Source organism: Colobus angolensis, unplaced genomic scaffold, assembly GCF_000951035.1.
Source record: "Colobus angolensis palliatus isolate OR3802 unplaced genomic scaffold, Cang.pa_1.0 Scaffold243, whole genome shotgun sequence".
Classification (NCBI taxonomy): Eukaryota; Metazoa; Chordata; class Mammalia; order Primates; family Cercopithecidae; genus Colobus; species Colobus angolensis.
The window spans coordinates 2,285,760-2,298,682 of NW_012115633.1; the positions used below are offsets into that span (position 1 = coordinate 2,285,760).

Below are 12,923 nucleotides of genomic sequence, written 5' to 3' on the forward strand. Positions count from 1 at the left end.
GGACCCACTTGAGCCAAGGCTAGAGTGGCAAAGGACCACTGCACCAGAATGCAAGGAACAGAGTCCTGAGGAGGCACATGTGAAGGTCCTGTAGGTGCCCCTCTGGAAATCTTGCCCTCAAGATCCTAACTTGCCTCAAAGATCTTTGATATGCTTTAAGGGTCATTTTCCCATTGTCTTGATGAATAGCATCTGGCTCCCTTCTATCTATACTAATCTCTTCAGCAAAAGATGACTTGGGCAGCCCGGGTGCAGTGGCTCACGCCTGTAATCCCAGCACTTTGGGAGGCCAAGATGGGCAGATCACAAGGTCAAGAAATCGAGACCTTCCTGGCCAACATAGTGAAGCCCTACCTCTACTAAAAAAAAAAAAAAAAAAAATTAGTTGGGTGTGTGCCACACACCTGTAGTCCCAGCTACTCAGGAGACTAAGGCAGGAGAATCATTTGAACCCAGCAGGCGGAGGTGGCAGTGAGCTGAGATCATGCCATTGCACTCCAGCCTGGTGACAGAGTGAGACTCCGTCTCAAAAAAAAAAAAAAAAAATGACTTGGGCAGACCCTTTGTTTGCTCTCCCAAAGATGCCTTTTCACTCTTTACATGGCCAGAATTTGGAAAATTCTCCAAATTTTTATGTTATCTATTTGGATTGTAAATTCCATCTTTAAATCATTTCTCTCTTTTCACATCTTATACGTGATTTAAAAGTAGTCATGCAACTCTTTTAATATTTTGCTTAGAAATTTAATCTGTCACATATCCTGGTTCATCACTCCTAAATTCTGCCTTCCATAAAGCCCTCAAGCATTGACACAATGAAGCCAAGTTATTTGCTTCTGTTTAACAAAGATGGCCCTTACTCTAGTTTTCAATACCTTGTTCTTCAGTTCCACCTAAGGCTTCATAGAAATGACCCTTGCTGTCCATATTTCTACCAACATTCTGATGGTAATCACTTAAGTAATCAAAAGTACCAAACTTTTCCAACATTCTTGTCTTCTTCTAATCCCTCATCAGAATTTTTCTTAACATTTTATTCACAGCTATTTGGCTTTTTATAGCTTTGTCCCCCCAATTCTTCTAGCCTGTACCCATTACCTAGTTCCAACACTGGTTCTACATTTTCATGTATTTGTTTTAGCAACAGACCCACTTCTCAGTATTAATTTTCTGTCTTAGTCTGTTTCATGTTACTATAGCAGAATGCCACAGACCGGGCAATTTATAAAAGAAGCTTATTTGGCTCACAGTTCCGAAAGTGGGAAAGTCCAAGGGCATGATGTCAGCATCTGCTCAGCATCTGTTGAGGGCCTTCTTGCTGCATCATCCCAAGAAGGAAGTCAGAAGAGCAAGAGATTGTGAGAGAGAAAAAAGATTAAACTCATAACCCCAAGCCCTTCCATAATCAGCATTAAATTTATTCATGATGGGGGAACCCTCATGACCTAAATGCCTCCTAACACTGTTGCACTCAGGACTATGTTTCCAACACATGCTTCTTTTGGGGGACACATTCAAATCTCCCAGCCAATTGGATGGTGCCTACTACATTGAGGGCAGAGCAGATCTTTACTCATGTGTCAATCACCTCTGGAAACACCCTCACAGACACACTCAGAAGTCATGCTTTACCAGTTCTGTAAGTATTCCTTAATACAGTCAAATTGACACCTAAAATTAAACATCACAATTCGCCAGCAAATACTACTAGAAGATACATATAAAATAAATATATTTATTTAAAGCATTAAAAGAAGGAGTAAATTTTGTTACCTGGTTGGAAGATTAGCTACACTAATTTTTTATAACACACACACATATATATATATTATGTATATATGTATATGTATATATGCATGTATATATGTATATTTACTATATACACACATGCATATGTATACATATGTATATATACTATATATATGCATATGTATACATATGTATATATACTATATATATGCATATGTATTGTGTGTGTGTATATATATGTATGTGTATATGTATGTATGTATTAGTCAGGATAGGTTATTGTAATACACAACCAGCAAATCCCAGTGCTGTAAAGGAATGAAGATATATGAGTATTTCTTACTTACCCAGTGTCCACTGGGGACCCCTAACTATGAAGCTGTCCTGAACGGCTGCCCTCCAAGGGTTAACCAAAGGGGCCCAAGCTCCTACTGTCATGTGCCCACACCATGCAGCATCCTTTGCTTCTGGCAGCACAGAGATGGGGAGCTAAGCAGAAGATCAAGAGACATCGTGTGGGCAGGCCTAGATGCAACTTCTCTCGCTTCTACTTATATTCCATTGGCCAGAACCCAGATATGTTGTCGCATCTTGATGCAAAGGGGCTAAGAAGAGTAATCTTCCCATATGACTCAAAGGAAAAATAAAGGTGTGTTTCAACCTGTCCACATATATTTCTAATATGTATAAGCTTATAGTATGTGATCAATTCATTTCAGGAAGGAAATTTTGTGAGCCTCTAAGGGACAGATATGCTAAAGAAAGCATATTCTACCACAAAAGGGAGTAGTAAATAAAAACAATATTTTACCAAAAAATTGTGAATTTTTAACCAGAATGAAAATAAAAATGACTAGGTAGGGCTATCAAGTGAATCTATTCCATAAGTCATGGACAAAGTACTTTAGTAAGGAAATTAAATCCAAAGTGAATAAAGCCAATGACATAGTCAATTTTATAAAAACAAGAGCTTTAAAAAAATTGTGAAATCTTGACAATTCATAACAAGAGGGGGAGATATTATGTGTCTTTTTTGTGCCACACGCATGTTTGCTGATCACAGTATGGCACAGGTTCAAAAAGTTGTCAAATTTAAGAGTAAGTGATGCATCTTTTTTTTTACTGGAAGAGAAATATTTGAGATTTGTTAATGCTTTCTCTAACACGTAGCTATCACCTAATAGATACTTGTGCTGCTTCCAGCAAATGGGGGTGAATGATAAGAAATTCAATATCCATTGATAAGAACTCCCAGGAAGCTTGGAATAGTGCACAAATTTCTCAATGTGCTCTGCTCTAGGACATTCATGAAAAATCCCCAGCTAACATATTTAGTGGTGAAGGGAACAAAGGAAAGATATTTACTTTTACTGCTTATCGACATTGTACTGGATGCCCTAACCAGTTCAATAAAGCCAGAAAACACACACACACACACGTCAGATTTGGAAAGAAGTAAGTAAAATTGTCGACATATATGAACAACATGATTTCTTCTCTAAAAATCCAGAGGAACTTACTAAACAGCTACCAAAACTAGTAAGTAAAGGATATTTAGCACGTTTGAAAAATAAGAGGTCAACAAAAATCAATTGTACTTCTATATACTAGCAACAAACAATCGGAAACAAAATTTTTTGAACAAAGAATTACATATAAGGCAGCAGCAAAAACATAAATGTTTAAGAATATGCTTTTTAGAACTATCAAATGTTGCTGAGAAAATTAAAGAAGGCCAAAATAAAAGGGATATCCCATGCATATGCACAGGAAGATTTAATACAGTTATGGTCTCAGTCCTCTCAGAATTAGTCAATAGACTCAAAGGTATCCCAATCATAACACCGGCAGGATTTTTACACAAAAACTGGCAAATTGGTTTCAAAATTGATCTTGAAATGCAAAACACATTTGATCACATTTCTCACTAGGCAATAATTTTTATCAGACACAAAAAAATAAGATTTTAAAATGTATATGCTTTTATACATTTTATAAATGTATATAGACAGATTTTATAGATATATAAGCTTTATAATTCATAAATATATTAATATAAAATACATGTACATGAATGTGCATAATATATAAGTATATAAAAATATATGCTTGAAAATATGTGCATTTTTTTCTCAAAAGGATATTTTGAAACCATAAAAGTGTAGCGCTCTAGAACAGTTTTAAATGCTGGAAAGTATATCAAGGCTGCTTTTCATGAGGTTATTATATATTAAAGAATTATTTTTATTCTATTAGAAGTTCCAAAAACCTCAGGCTTCAAGCACCTAATACACAATTTTCTTTAAGGAAAAAAAAAAAAAAACACAGCTGGGCGCTGCGGCTCACCCCTGTAATCCCAGCACTTGGGAAGCTGAGGCAGGTGGATCACGAGGTCAGGAGATCAAGACCATCCTGGCTAACACGGTGAAGCCCCGTCTCTACTAAAAATACAAAAAATTAGCTGGGCATGCTGGCGGGCACCTGTAGTCCCAGCTGCTTGGGAGGCTGAGGCAAAAGAATGGTGTGAACCTGGGAGGTGAAGCTTGCAGTGAGCCAAGATCCGCACCACTGCACTCCTGCCTGGGTGACAGAGCGAGACTCCATCTCAAAAAGAGAAAAAAGAAAAAGAAAAAAAAATTACAATGGGACTTTCTCTTCTGGCTCAGATAAGGAACAGGGATCACATTTATTCTCCTAACTTAACTAGAAAAGCAGGCAAAATACGTTAAACATGACTTGGGCTTTGGACAGAAGGTAGCAGAGGATCATGGCCCCAGGAAAAAGGTAAGCAAAGGATTGGGAACCTACAGTGATCACAGCTCACCCCTCGGAGACAGTGTCCAGGCAAAAGTGCATGAACAGGCTGAGTTTCTCACTGGGTTGAGACTCAGATAGCAGTTCATAGAGAATGAGATGGCTGGATGTTGGGAACAGCATCACGGAGGGGTCACCTTGATTTCTGGCTGAGTGCTGATCTGTGAAAACTGACAGGAAATTACCCCTGACTGGGCAAACAAATATCCTAATCATCCCTAGAGATCATATAAAGCTGATAATAGTCCATAGTCTCACAAGTCTGATTGAAAGAACTTTAACTGAAGCATCAGGTGAAATGCTCAGAGCAGTCTTATCCCTGTATTGGACTGTATTAGCTCTAGAAAATAACTGCTCTAGAGTCAAAAACCTCAAAGAATCCCACTGATTCCAAGTAACATAACTGGGTGGTAGAACAAAATTCAGCTTCACTTAAAGCAGCATAACAAAAGCCAGCAACAAAAAATATAAGATTCACAATGTTCAGTGTCTATTCCAATTTACCAGGAATGAAAATAAAAACACAAAATGTCAGTTTTGTGGGATACAAATTTAATTTTGTATTTAAATGGAAATGTAGAACATTAAATGCTTCTATATAGTAATATTGAGGTTTCCATCAAGAAAACTAGAATAAGAAGAGAAGAACAGGGCCGGGCACAGTGGCTCATGCCTGTAATCCCAATATTTTGGGAAGTCAAGGCAGACAGATCACTTGAGGTCAGGATCTTGAGACCAGCCTGGCCAACATGGTGAAAATTCATCTCTACTACAAATATCAGGAAAAAAAAAAAAAAGCCCCTTTGAATCCCCCTAAATGTAACCCCATGTTAAAGATTACATCAGAGCAGAGGAGGAAAAAGATTTTTTTGAAAACATTCTTGCATTTCTCAAGTGCTAGACAAAGTGTGCTCTAAGTGGTTTGGTTGGCAACATTAATTTTAATGAAAATATGTGTGTATGTGTATAAATATATATACTTTTATACCTACTGAGAAATTATATATATGTGTGTGTATATATATACATATATTTACATCACCAGAGAGGTGGCAGCCCCCTAGGGCAGTGAGAACAGGGCAAGGCGTTTGCTCCAGGTACAGCCATTTGGTATTCCCCACCACCACAGGAGACAAGCAGAAAAAACAAATCCGAAATTCCTTCCTATAGCACGACATACATCTAGAGTGGAAATCACGGGGAATCTGAATGACTGATAATAACACAGCTACTTTAAATTTGCAGATGAATCTTGGCTTTGCTTAGATCATCTGAAATATTGAGTAAATATAAAAAGATACAGTCATGCATTAGGTTGATACGAAATTGCAGTTTTTTTGTAGTCAAAATGGTCAACTGCTTACATTTTCATAAGGTCGATCTGGTGAAAGGACAGTGAGAGTATATGGATATCAACTTCAGTTTTGTTTTCAAGAATCATAAAGCTCAAAGGGCTCTTAATAAATGAAGTCCAACTTTCTCATTTTAAGTTTGCATTTGCAGGTCTGGGTGCAAATGAAAGTTTTTGAAAACTCCCAAATATCAGTGGGATAACTGAGACAAGTTAATTTCACATGCCTGTTGAGGAGTGCCCACAGTGTGAAAGACACAGCCTCTTCTAGTTAATGTGACACTCTGAGTGGCCCTAAGTCCCAGTGAACCTCATAGTCTAACAGGGCTGCTAGGGTTCCAGCCTTTAAAAACAAGGACTGGTCAGAGAAGAGGCATTCAAGCCTGGCAGATGCCACATATTGGAAAACCATGGAAACCATGCTACTGGGTCGAGACTCCATCTTGCTGGCGCTGGGAAGGCCTTTCACTATTAAGCAGGAGGAAGAAATGGTTGGATCACTCTAGCAACCCAGCAGGCCATTTTGAGGAGCACAAGATGGAAGACAGCAGGCAAATTCAGGAACCAGGCAGAAGCATAGAGGATGAACAAAGCAAGAGGTGCAGCAGTGGAGCGGGGAGCAGCACTTGCACTTTCTAAGAAGTGTAGAAAAGAATGGATAGAGCTCATAAGATTATGGAAAGTTGATGACGATCCAGATGATTTTGACTTTCTTCTGGCTGTGAGTGAGTAGATTTGAAGATATGGGTAGATTTTTTCTGGAGAATATCTCTAGTACAAGCAATATTTTCAGGGGAGTAGCACGTTTAGGGAAGAAAGGTAGAGAGCTGGCTTTGTGCAAAGATGGATCTGGTAAGGTAACATTCACAGTTGAAATCAGTTTTGTTGGATATGAGTGAAAGGAGTTAGAGAGTGCAGGCTAATAAACAGAGTCTACTAAAGGGGTAAGATGATTCGGGGTAGGCGATCCTGGGTGCTTCCCTTTCATTTAGGGAGCAAGAACTATGGAGTTGGGAGAAGTGGTTTAAACAGTTGTAGCAAGTATTAGAAGTGATGCCAGTTATTTTCTGGTTGACATTGGCTAAGAGGGCCAGACATTGCCTGGTGGGGTCTGTGGGTAGGTCGGGTCCTGTTCCATGGTTAGTGATGCTGCTGAATTCCCTGGTTAGGGCTCAAATGTTGCAAGATGCTCTGGGCTTGGTAAGAAAAACGTGTGCATATCGTCTCTGAGGCAGCTTTGCAGGTAGTACAGTTGCGATGACTCTGGTCACAGCAGCTCATGACCCAGTGCTGAGGGGATCAAGCCCAGCACATTCAGCAGGATTTCTTGGTCAGCTCTGCCAGGTCTCGGAGAGCCAGATTCTTTACTGAAACCATCAAACCTGCTGACATTATGGCTATCATAAAAATTAACCGTCACAGGCCACATCTTAATTTACAGCTTTGTAAATCACATGTTAAGATACAAGAATCCTATCCTTAGTAAACCTTAGGCATTTGTCTTACTGGCTGGTCACTTGATTACAGTAAAAAAAAAAAGTCTAGAAATACGTCAACACCAGTGAATATCGAGTGTGAATTTTGGAGAAAGGTCAGTTTAAATGAAAGCTCTTCTATATTGCCCGGCTCCCTATAAAGGCTCCATTGTGGTTACTGTACCAGGGACTCAGCCCCAGGGTGCTACAGGGAAACCTGGGGTTCATTCCTGCTGGAGTGGTTCTCCCAGCACTTTCCATCAATACAGACCACACAACATGGACCATGTGGTGAAATTTCAGAGGTACAGACAGATGATAAACAAATAAATGCAGACATACAGCAAGTGAAATAGACTTAAATATATGGAGGTGGGGAGAGAGAGAGAGAGAGAAAGAGAGAGAGAGAGAGAGAGAGAGAGAGATCATGTGATTTAGTCTAGTGGGAAGGAGAGGTTAGAAAAAACAAGTTGTTTCACACAGTAGCAAGTGCTAAAAAATGGTACCAAGGAAGAGAATGCCTGGGTGGGGAAGGGTTCACTCCACATAGAGGAGCAGAAAGAGCTCTTTGAAGAGTCGCCCCTGGGAGTGATTGGGGTGAAAAATATGCAGAAATTGTGCATGAGACAGTGTTCTATGGTCTGAATACAGAGACTCTAGCTTGTCACCACAACGCTAGAGCAAAGGGGAGAGTGACAAGTGGTGGAGATTTGGAGATTCTACCACCCAAACAACTGGTCACACAAGTAACTCTGACTTTTGTGTCACTATCTCCACAAAATAAAAGTAGTAAAGTTGAATTTGTATTATGCAGGTAACTAACCTTTCTATTTTCCTTTTATTCAAGCAATTTTATAATAGATTTGTGATATACTTGGAGATCAATTCTATGATGTCATTTCCTCAACAGTTTCCAAGGGCCTTCATCATAAAAGGTCCACATTAAGGAAAACAATTTCATCAAGTCAAGGTCCAAGCTGTTTATCATGGCAACAATCCAGTGAATGCTGAGTCAAAGAGAAGATTGTTTTGCATACAAAACTAGAGGAAACACAGCGTTAATAGTCACTTTAGTGTACTTCTGTGTTTACAAAGTTATTCACCTTGAGGTTCCTTGGATTTTTGGAAAGTTATATGATCATTTCATGCACAGTAAAATTTATGTCCAATACAAATTAAACACAATCCTTTATTATTCCGTTATTGATTGATTTAATATGAAGTAGGCTCTTAGGCTTAATTGCCTTACTCTGAGAAAGCCCTTGGTGGAAAGCAGTCCTGTGGCTACTCAGCATAAGCAACTAAAACTACAAATAGAAACTTCAACTTGCTTTGAAATGTTATTCACTGACTCAATCAGGCCTGCAACTTTTTTTTTAAAGTCTAAAAATATTAAGTTCCAAAACTTCACAAGAATGTAATGAAAGCTCTGAAGTTTACCCATATGTTGACAAAACATACCCCAAATAAACACTGTGCTTTCCCTGAAAAAGATGGTAAGACCTTATTATAAGGTCAACTCTGCAAACCACTCTCTTAGATAAGTGAGATTCACAAAACAATGCATTTGCATGGATAGATAGATAGATATAGAGATACAGAGATTTTTTGGCTAAAAGAACAGCATAGGAGAAAGAACTGGAGGAGGAAAGAAGTGGAAAAGGAGGAGGTGACTTAAAAAGTTCGCTCAACAAGTTAAGAAGTTTTGGCCTGGCACATTTTAATTTCAACAATCTGTGATATTGCCCCTACATCTTTTTATTATTTTTTTAACTTTAAGGGAATATGGTTGATGGGCTCTGGGCCTGAAACTCGTGAAAGAATAACTAATTCGCTCAGCTGTAGCAAGCACCCAGTGTATGTGATCTCCCCAGGCCCCCAGAAATAACCACCAATGTGCTCACCACCAGCGCAGGCCTGCTCCTCAACACAGGCCTAGTACATCAGACAGGGAGCCCACAGTGTCTCTTAGTAATTACTGATAACCACTCTTTCAGTACCTTGTCTCCTGAACTGAGAAGTGCAGCAATCTCTAGGAATTAAGTATTTGCTACAGCTTCGTGATCTAACAGAAATCAATAAGGTGTCACAGGTAAGTATAATTCAAATATGTCCAGTCTTTCCCTTTTGTTCTCTATGGTTTCAGGAATTTCACTCTTCTACACAAGGGGATATGTAGAAACACTATTTAAAAAGGCTACTGTTACAAACTCATAATCACCATCAATTCATATCAAGTAACTGTTGTTAGGTCATTTGCTTTAGGATAAAATACAGTCCATGCCTTTACCGAACACCCTTTGCTCTAGTTTCAAACAGCATCCCAATCCTTCATTCCAAAAACAAATGAAACAGTAAAGAGAAACCAGAGGCCCTGACATTGGAATTATTTCATTTGGGATTATTATTCATGGTTAGTAGAATTTTTCTGCTTCAGTCTAAAAATGCCAGTATGTGTACAATAACATAGTTTGTCATTTTCCCCTCTGAAGTTAAACAAGTAGGCACTCTGGAGAATACTGTAGATTTGGTGCTCCTGGCTGAGCCACCCCTTTTTGTTACTGCCTTAGCTGAAAGGGGTATCCCCTCTGTGGTCAGGAAAAGCAGAAAGTCCTCCCACACTGAAGATGTAAGGACTATCCTTTGTCTGCAGACACAGAACCTGTCTTTCAAATAAGTAAAGGACCAAGGTTACTGAGATATTTTCCAGAAAAGCAAGATTGGGCTGTATCCCACACCCAAGTGGTAGTTGTCAGCCCCTGTTTTCATTGGGGGGAATGCCTATTTAAGCAGTATAAAAATTCCTAGTGACTTTCTTCAGATTCCACAGACAACCTCCACCTTTTGAGAGTGAGATGAGGGCAGTGGGAAAAGAAAAAAAAACTACAGTCACAAGCCACATAGCGCCATTTAAGTCAACGTCAGACAACATTAGGACAGTGGTCCCATAAGGTATAACACTGTACTGGAACACTGCTTCTTCCCCAGAGTGCTTAGCACTCTGTCCTAGCTGCCTGCAGCATTCCGCGCGGTGACCTGCTGTGCAGGTGTGCAGCCCAGAAGCAATGGGCTGTACCATACAGCCCGGCGTGCAGTAGGCGAGGCCATCTAGGTTTGTGTCGGTGCGCCGTGATGTGCGCACAGTGATGAAATCTCCTCGTGACCTCAGAACGCATCCCCATCCTTAGACAACCCGTGACTGTATTCCAATATCCCCTTGCTCTCAGAAACACAACTAAAAGCTTGAAGACCTCAGGTGACAGAATGCCTCCTGTTACCGCACCAAGACTGACAGCCTAAGCAGTGGCTCCGCCCAAAGAGCAAGCTCCTCGCCCTACGACTGGAGGCCCGGCAAGACAGTCCTCTGGGCAGCACCCTTGCTATTTTGTGACGCTGCTCCAGCCCCCAGGATGTCCAAGATCTTAGGCTTCCCCTTGAGGCGTGACGCTCACCACCCGAAACACCTCTCATACAGCGTGCACAACACATTTCAGATTTTAATGATTTACACTGCAATCAAGCAAAAAGGTTGTGAACTCAAAAGCCAGCAACAACTGAACATTTAAACTCCAACGTCCACAATCAGAATACAGCCCTCAAGGCGGCCAGCTGGGACCCTGCAGGCAGCACCCGGCACGCAGGACCTAGTGCACGCAGCTGTTGAGCCGATGGGCGGAGCCCAGTTGTTGCCATGGCCACGTCGCGGGCAGCCTCGGAGCCAATCCGCGGCGGGTCGAGCCGTTGCCTTGGCTACACCGTCTGTTAGGGCAGCGCACGCAATCAGTGACGGAGACCTCACCGCGTTGCCCCAGCACCAGGGCTCGCGGGGGTCCCGGGAGGGTCTCGGCAGCCGTGCGCCCCGAGACCCCCGCCGCGGCCCGATTCTCTGAGCGCCAGGCATGAACCGCAAGAAGCTGCAGAAGCTGACAGACACCTTAGCTAAAAATTGCAAGCATTGTAAGTAAGAATCTAGTGCGGGACAAGTCGAGGCTCCTGGACCGAATCTGGGTCCCACCCGGTGCCAGGGTGCGCTGTTCTGCCTGCTTCCCGCCTCCTGGGCCTATGTGGGCTACCTACCGCCCCTCCACTCCTGCCCCTTAGGCATAAGTCAGTGAGTGAATCCCCGGGGTGCTAGCTCCTTGGGTTTGATCTTAGGAACCCAGGCCTCCGCCTCTAGTGCTACCTACACTCCCACACATGCATTTACTTGCTTCTCCAAGCCTCTTATTTTACCTGATAGAAACATGTGATGTTAGCCTCAGTGAGGTGTAAAATAAATGCTAAAACCCACTGGTCTCAAGAAAAGTAGCACCACCAGCGTGCACTCACCCTGCTTTCTAGCTCGCATATACACCTGCAGGTACAAGTTCTGGAAGCTTACCAAGAGACCCATAGGAGAAAACGGTGCTCAACTTCTCAACATCTTTAGGAGATGTTAGTTGTGTCATCTCATCTGTGCCTCAGAACAAGATTTGTTTGGAAACCAGAGTTCAGCACAACTAAACACGCGGTAAAGAATGGATTCCCAACTTTAGACTTCCACTTTCCAGTGGCCCCTAGTGTTGAAAGATAAAGGAGACTTTGCAGGTGACAAGATGAGCCCTATTTGAAGGCACCTGCTCTAATCTCGCATTTGAAAGAGTGGTCCTGGAATTTCATAGGAAACTTTGAGTTTATATTCAGACTGAAAAACATAATTGCACTTGAGCAAGGAAACCGTGGGTATGGTTTAGATGAGGAAGATATTGCCTGTCGAGCAAACTTAGAAGTTGTGTATTGATTGCAAAACTACTGGTCACTTGAAGAAACAGAAGCAACAATTCCCCAAATATCTGCGTTGCTCAGAGAAGAAGGAATAAACATGTTGACATAGTTTTAGAGATCATAAGATCTAGTGCATTCTAATTATCATTAGTATCTGATTTAATACCCGGTAAGAAATGCTCTCTTAGTGGGATGGTGACATAAATGAATGTTATGGTATGTGTAAGCATCTTAACATGTTTAGGAAAAAAATCCTGTAATTTAAGGTATTATTATGACTACTATACTCTGATGAGAGTTTTGTTCTGTTATTGTTTTTCTTAAAACACTTTCATTTCTGGGAGAAGAATAGGTATTCTTCTAGTAAACATCTAGTAAACATTTTTAATAAATATTCAAAAACAATGCAATAGCTGGTAAACACAATACTGATTTCGTCCCTTTCCATAAGTTTGAATTTGATTTAGTCTCTGTTCAGTAAGTTTGAATGCATTGCAAACAATCATTCTGTAAACAATCAAAAGGTGAGTGTATATATATATTTTTTGCATCTTTACTAATGTTTATTTTTCAAAAATATGGTAATAACAGACATTTATTGGGAACTTCCTGCATTGCAATGCAGAATACTTTTTTTTTTTATTATACTTTAAGTTCTAGGGTACATGTGCATAACGTGCAGGTTTGTTACATATGTATACATGTGCCATGTTGGTGTGCTGCACCCATCAACTCGTCAGCACCCATCAATTCACCATTTATATCAGGTA

At 40.7% G+C, this 12,923-nt stretch overlaps 1 protein-coding gene across 3 annotated transcripts in view; it reads left to right on the plus strand.

Annotated features, from left to right (window-relative positions):
- Nucleotides 1-11,128: 11,128 nt before the first annotated feature.
- The window catches only part of EFCAB1 (EF-hand calcium binding domain 1), a 25,022-nt gene continuing 23,227 nt past the window's right edge, over nucleotides 11,129-12,923 (plus strand). The window contains exon 1 of one of the 3 annotated variants that reach the window (XM_011945679.1): nucleotides 11,129-11,346. In XM_011945679.1, the coding sequence (XP_011801069.1) occupies nucleotides 11,289-11,346 (58 nt within the window). In that variant the 5' untranslated portion in view covers nucleotides 11,129-11,288. The remainder of the gene's footprint in view (nucleotides 11,347-12,923) is intronic. The other 2 variants (XM_011945681.1, XM_011945680.1) reach the window with 2 other exon arrangements.